The sequence below is a fragment of the Cyphomyrmex costatus genome, unplaced genomic scaffold (genome assembly GCF_001594065.2).
Source record: "Cyphomyrmex costatus isolate MS0001 unplaced genomic scaffold, Ccosl1.0 scaffold1540, whole genome shotgun sequence".
NCBI lineage: Eukaryota > Metazoa > Arthropoda > Insecta > Hymenoptera > Formicidae > Cyphomyrmex > Cyphomyrmex costatus.
The window spans coordinates 1-7,147 of record NW_017275545.1 but is presented as its reverse complement, the minus strand read 5'-3'; the positions used below and the strand labels follow the sequence as shown (position 1 = coordinate 7,147).

The 7,147-nt window shown below is 35.7% G+C and overlaps 1 protein-coding gene across 1 annotated transcript; it reads left to right on the top strand.

Annotated features, from left to right (window-relative positions):
- Positions 1–1,857: 1,857 nt before the first annotated feature.
- Positions 1,858–7,096, top strand: LOC108783564 (A-kinase anchor protein 9-like). The gene is given in 10 exon segments (XM_018552157.1): positions 1,858–1,949; positions 2,201–2,317; positions 2,440–2,697; positions 2,938–3,108; positions 3,194–3,529; positions 3,668–5,380; positions 5,495–5,992; positions 6,324–6,458; positions 6,726–6,997; positions 7,036–7,096. Coding segments are annotated over 10 exon segments (3,624 nt in total). The 5' UTR covers positions 1,858–1,886.
- Positions 7,097–7,147: the final 51 nt, after the last annotated feature.

Genomic DNA, 7,147 nt, shown 5'->3' with positions numbered 1-7,147 from the left:
AAGAATAGACCCCCTGATTGGTCACCATATGCATTTGCCGCAGCTCACCGCATGCAAAACTGAGGTTTTACTTTTAGTACCCCCCTCATTCCAAGGTGGCGCTGTTATCACTGAAAATGAAGTATGTTTTCTCAAATGTAGCCAAAATCTATGCTCTAAGTAGCTCTAAAAGATCTGTTTACACAAATTTTGCAAGCAAATCTAACAGAACGATTCTGTGATTGGCGATTCGCTAATCCACTTACGCACCATGGGACATTAATAGCGTTTTCTCTTGGCTGCACCAGTGTAGGGTGATTGCACCAGTTCATCCTTTTTCCTTTTCCCTTCTTCTGGAGAGAAAAGGAAGAAAGATGAACTAGTGCAAAAGTTCAGCTGAGTGTTGCACTGGTGCAGCCATGAGAAAACGCTATAAAACCGGGTTCACACCTTGACGGAAAAGCGGAAAGCGGAAGAGCAGTTAACCGATCAAAACTCGTGCTGGTAGTAAATAGTACAAAACTAACAGAAAGTCGACTACCTGATTGGCTACTGCTTTTTCGCTTTCCGTCAAGGTGTGAACCCGCCCTAAGGCGGGTCACATTGAGCGGAAATCTACAGCGGAACGAAACAGCGAGACCAATCAGAACTCTACAATCATTCCGCTACTTTACTTTCTGCGATTGTGATAACTTAAGGTACTTTTTCATGTGCAGCACGCTGCAGCAGCAATTCGTTACTATTGGTTAAGAATTTTATGTAAGCTAGACGACGCACTTCCGGCGCAAAATCTTCGGATAAGGTACGGATACATGTTCGTAAATTAGATCATTTTATACTTTATCACAAATTTGAAAAAGTAAAGTGTAAAGTATAAAATGATCTAATTTACAAACATTCGTACCTTATCCGAAGCCATTCTTCGTTTATTTTCCTAATATTTATTGCAATAAATAATATTTTCATAATGAAACGACGGACATATTGTACGCTTTCTCGATTTTGCCGCTTGCTGCTTGCTGTTCGTTCGGTTCAACTTCAACGAACTGCGGCAAAATGTATTTTGTGCCGGAAGTGCGTCATCTAGCTTACATAAAATTCTTAACCAATAGTAACGAATTGCTGCTGCAGCGTGCTGCGCATGAAAAAGCACCTTTACATTAGAATAAATTTTTTAAAATATATTAACTTATTTTTATGTATACACTTTATCGATACTCTTATTTTTTTAACAGATTTACTTAATAATTGCGTTTAATGCCCATTTCCACCAATGCAGATTAACTTTAATCTCGGTTTAACTTATTGTTCAACTTTTTCTAATTTTTAGAACTAGAAAAAGATGAAGAACAAATTGAACCGAGATTAAAGTTAATTTGCATTGGTAGAAATAGGCATAAATCAATTAATTCCATTAAAAAGTGCATAGCAATAGTAATGTGAGTTTGTCACTAACCCGTGCCGCAAACCGCGCTCCATGTAATATCAGGAAAAAGAAATAGGCGATACGCGATTAACTAGGCAGAACCGCGTACCGCGCTCCATGTAATCGCACCCTCGGTAATGAAGTTGGCTCAAGTCGACTTAAAAGTTGGTACTTCTGACGCACGACCGTTTTAGACAGTTTCAGACCCACTGACCAACCGCTTTTCTGACTGTGTTTTCGTTGAACGTTTTATTAATTTCGATTACTCTTCGGAGGTTTGTTTTTTTATTGCTTGATCTGGCAATTGATAAAGCGAGGAATACCGTGGCACGATCAAAAACCTTATGACAGCTGGCAATCAAGATCGATCATTGCGGGAGTATCAAATTTGAAATGTAACTGATGACAAGCTGTGAACTTGTAACTGACGAATACTTAGTTTTGCACCTTCCATGCACGTCGTCCCGCGGATTTCGCCAGGATGAGCGCGACGCAGGATGATGACGAACGTAGAAAACGCTCATTAGAAGCCGGCAGAGAAATGGCAAGTGTTCCTTCTATTTATTATCCTTATCACTTCCGATATATACTCTTACTGCTTGTTTAACAATTGGAGCAATCTTATTTATTATTATTTATTTATATTATTATTTGTACATTTCGCGTGTTGCTCGTCTGTTTTTATCAATTTAATTTTGGAGAAACATTATGGAAAGTTTTCTTTTGCACTATAAACATTTTGTCTTTGATTATTAACAGTAATTAATTACCTGAAATGTGTCTTGATTGTTACAGTTGGAAAAGTATAAAGCAAAACAATCAAGCAAAGACAAGAGCGGAAACATAGAGTATGTGGAACAGTCTGATGATGAGTCGTTGCTTAATGAGAAGTCAATGCATAAAGAATCTGGTGTAAGAAAAATATATATAATTCACATATCTCTCTCTCTCTCTCTCTCTCTGAATGTTTATTTGATTTATAACATTTTTATATAAATGAGTTGCTTCATGTTTGTTCTTTACTGTTGTATTAGATAACTGAAGCCATATCCTCAAGAGATGTAACACACAGCAGCGTTAGTATAAGCGAAGGAGAGGCAGATGCTGATTTGGAAGGACTGGTAGGACGAGTCGCAGAATTGGAAGAACTGTTACAGGGAAAAGAAGCTATAGTCGGGGCTTTAAATGCAGAGATTGATCACTTACGAGCAGAAACGTCCTCTCCAAATTCATCGCAGAGCCAGGGCAGTAGTATACATGGAAGGGATATTATATCTTTGTATCATATAAAAGTATGTTATATCTCTTTGTTCATAAACACAATTTTTTATGTAAAGTTATAGAACATATATTATTATTTTATATAATTTTGATATTATTTTAACATTAGTTACGAAGTCTAGATAGCATATAATTTTATTGTTAAATAAATTTTTTTTTAAATATTTTACGTAGTATACATTTTAATTTTTATTTGTAAATTTAGTTATAAAATAATTAGCATTAAATAATTTGTGTTTTTCATAAAATAGTTGCAAGAGTTTGAAAAGGCAGTAAATCAACGTGACAACTTAATAGAACACTTGACATCATCTTTGGAGCAAGCATTATCTGCGAGAGATACTGTAACAGCACAACTTAATGCTTTGAATTCCATACAGTTGAACAATCCTATGACAGACAACATGAACTTGCAGCAAAAAGTGAATGACAAGCTTCATATTTTTACATGTTTTTAGTTATTAATAACCTTACCATAAATGTCCAACATTATCCCAAATGTTTTAGATTAAAACTTTGGAAACAACAATGAGTGATCAAGAAGGGATAATTCGTCGATTAAATGCACAATTGACGGATATTCGTAAACACGTACAGACATTGGAAATGGAGAGAGAAACACGAAATGCAGAAATCAGCGATTACAAAGTACAAATAAATAATCTGAATGAACAAATTCGCCTTAGTGCGGCAGAGAAAAATTTGAATATTGATGAGACATTGGAGCAACAGAAACAGTACGAAGGACGAATTGATAAAATCAAACAGGATATGCAGCATATTTTGAATAAATTTACCACAGTAATAAATGCTAACGCAATACGCCATCAACAAGAATTAAAAGTAAGTATATGAGATTGCTTTATGAATATTTTTAGCGAATTTTAACGTAATATCTATTAAAGTTGTAAAACATATTCATAATTTGTTATTTATAGCAATTAAAGAAAAAAATTCCTATACTAATTTTTTTATTTGTAGGAATTAATTTTGAAGAACGAGGATGAAATTGCGAATATAAAAACCAAGCACGAAGATTATATAAAAGTACTAAAGGATGAAAATAAAATGTTGGCCGATCGTTTAAACAAGGAATTACCGGATTTGGAGAGTAGGCATGCCAAAGAACTGTCCGTTTTTCAAACACAATTATCTCACTACAAGAAAACTGTCGAGGCGTTAAAACTTGAATTGGTAAATCATGCAGAGTCACAGAAAGTTGCTCAATCAGAAGTTCACCTGTACAAAGTAAAACTTGACGAATTAAAATTTGAAGCGGAAAACGAACGGCGTATGCAAAATCTGCATTTTCAGAAAGAGAAAGAGTTGTTAAATGAACAGATCAAATTACACAAAATTCAACTAGAGGAGATGACATCTAAGCACATTGCTTCAATGAGTATCCTTGAATCTAAGGAAAGTATTGAGCGATCACTGGAGCAGGCTTTGTCAAATGCTGCTGCACTGAAACAGGAGAACAATACGCTAAAATTCAAGCTGGATGATCTATCATGCAGATATTCCACAGCACAGTCTATTATCGAAAACAGTCAGGTTTATGACAGGACTCTGAGTGGTAGACTATATGTTGGAGATTTAGAGAAGTCTTTATCTCGGTTGGATGCTACAAGTGTAAGCACAGTCAGCGAATTAGGAGAAACTATGTATAAGACTTTTGATGAGGAAGTTGTTCAGCATCAGCTGACAAAGCGAAAACTCGAGGAGAAGATGGATATAGAACAGCTGTTGGTCGAGAAAGTTCGTGTTCTTGAGACAGACTTGATTAAAGCGAACAACAGACTAGAAGAAACCGAGATAGTGAAGGAAACGTACGAGAAGCAACTGAAGGATATGAAAAATACATGTGACAAACTTCAACAAGAAGTCGTTTTGTTGAAAGAATTCAGTCATGCAACGTCTAATGATGCTCCCACTCAGAATTCTTCAAAAAGTGTTTTGGTGAATTTCGAGAGCGATTCAGCTCGGCAAATAGAGGAGCAACAACGGGAGATAGAGAGCCTGAAGCTACTAATGGAGGAGAAAGAGACAGAGAATGCGAGATATAGGAAAGATTTGACTGAAATGACAGAAAAAACAAAACAGATGGAAACGCAGTGCCAACAGTTGACGAATGGTTTGGCTTATGCATGGGCACAGTGCGCCGAATTTGAAGAAAAATTGAATCAGACTCTGGCGTTGAGCGATAGCAGTAAAATTAATACCTCCTTGAATAGCACAATTTCATCTAAATACTTGAAAAAAAATCAAAGCTTGGATGATATTATATTAAATCAAAATACACACACAGCAACTCAGGAAAAAATTTTGGAATCGATTATTGCCGACACATTAATAGATACAAAAAACAGTTATCTGAAGAATGAAGAAACATACTTATTGGAGCATATACAACAAATTCTAGAGCCGGACGAAGTTAAATTAAAATTATCTCATTATTATGCACTGTGCGAAAAAATAGTTGTCGCTAAGACGCAATCCTTGATGAAGAATGTCACTTTGCAGGATAGCGAAGACTCGCTGCAAAGGTCTTTGGAAAATTTGTTGCTAGAGAAGGAGAAGATAAGTCAGGAAATCGAGGAAATGATGAATCGACGTGAGGCAGAACTGGAATCTGTTAAAGCGAATTCTGCCAAAGAAATCAACAAACTGCGTTCGTTATTGCAGAATTTCAAGGCAAGTCATTTTTATTTTTATTTGATCTAGAATATTTTTGTCTATATTCTTTACTCTGTGTTGGACAGAACTATGTTATAGTTGAAATATTTACATTATTTTTTATCACTTAAGGATGGTAATACAAGCTTAAACGATCTGAGAATTGAACTTGAAGCACACCATGCTAAAGAGATGGAGGAATTACGGACATACTTCGAGAGGAAATGCTTGCAGATGGAAAAACAATATTCCGAGGAAGTCTTCAGTCAACAGTCAAAACGGATTTCCGACAACGATAGCGAAACTGAGGAGCTGACAGATGATCTGTATTTTGGTGGTGCCGGAGATTGTTTGAACGTGTCAAACTCCCGAGCAGTGACACCTAGTGCCATCGAGGAATCTCTGAGAAGCAAGATTCTGGATGCTGAAAATCAAGCACGTCTTGAGACAGAATATGAGGGCAGTATTCAATCGTTGCGACAGGAATTACAACTTAAAGTGAATGAAATTCAGAATGTTAAGGCTGAATATGAAAAAACGCTCGAAGAACAGAAAGAGTTGTATGAATGTCAAATTCGTGAAATCGAGACAAAGCTACAGCATGCATCGACTGTATCTACTGTGCACCAGGTGAGAAAAAATTATCCATTTACAGTAACTGTTATACTGATTTGTCAACAACATAATTCTTGTTATTAATGTGTGTTAGAAATTCCTGTATGAAATTGTAAACGCATGGTGTGATCAGAATGCATTAACTATTAGTAGTACATTTTTCATCTTAATGCTGTCTTCATGATCTTCTGTGATCTGTAATGTCGTACATTTATTGTAATTAATATTTTTATTTTTATTGTGCAACAACAATAAAATAGATTAATTGTGTTTCGTTTCGGTTATATTGAAATGTACACCTATTTGTAACTAACATATTGCCGTGTGACTTCCTGTTTGCATGTAGTATTGTCAGACAGAATGGGAAGCATTGGAAAATGATGAATTATCAAGTCTGCGTAATGCATATAATCATCAACTAGAAGAGCAAATTGCGCTAGCTAAACAGGACATTGTCAACGCTCTTCAAGAACAGTTTCAGGTAGATGCAGATTACGTGTAAAAACTGGGCTCAGAATAAAATACACATAAAATAACAGCATAGATTAAATCTAATTAAATCATTTCGGTCATCTTCTTGACTAAGATAATTTTTTCATGTTACCATAAAAATTGTGGCTAATGTATTTGTGGCTATTAGGCACACACACATGCACACACACACACACGCGCGCGCGCACGCGCACGCACACGCACACGCACACACTATTAGAAGATGTTTATTATAAAATCTGTTAAAATTGTGTAGGTACTATTATCGGTGGAAACAGACAAAGAAGATAATTGGCCGGTCGAATTATTAGAACTGCGAGATAAATTTACATCCAACGCTAAACAAGAAATCCAGGAATTCAAAAAAATACATGCCGCTGAATTAACTCGTCTGAAGGATGAACACAATTGCATTATAACTCGAATACTTGAGCAACATCAAAGGGAAATTGCTAGTCTTAAAATGAATACTGGTGACAAACAAGAAATTAATCGTGTCGGAACTTTCGAAAATATCATGGAAGAAAGGTAATTGACAAATATTGAGAAATATTTTATAATTTAGCAGATAATTTAATCGTTAAAAAATGTTTATAACTAAAATATTTAATATTTAAATTAATTTAACACACACACACGCACGCACGCGCACACACACACACACACACACACACACAC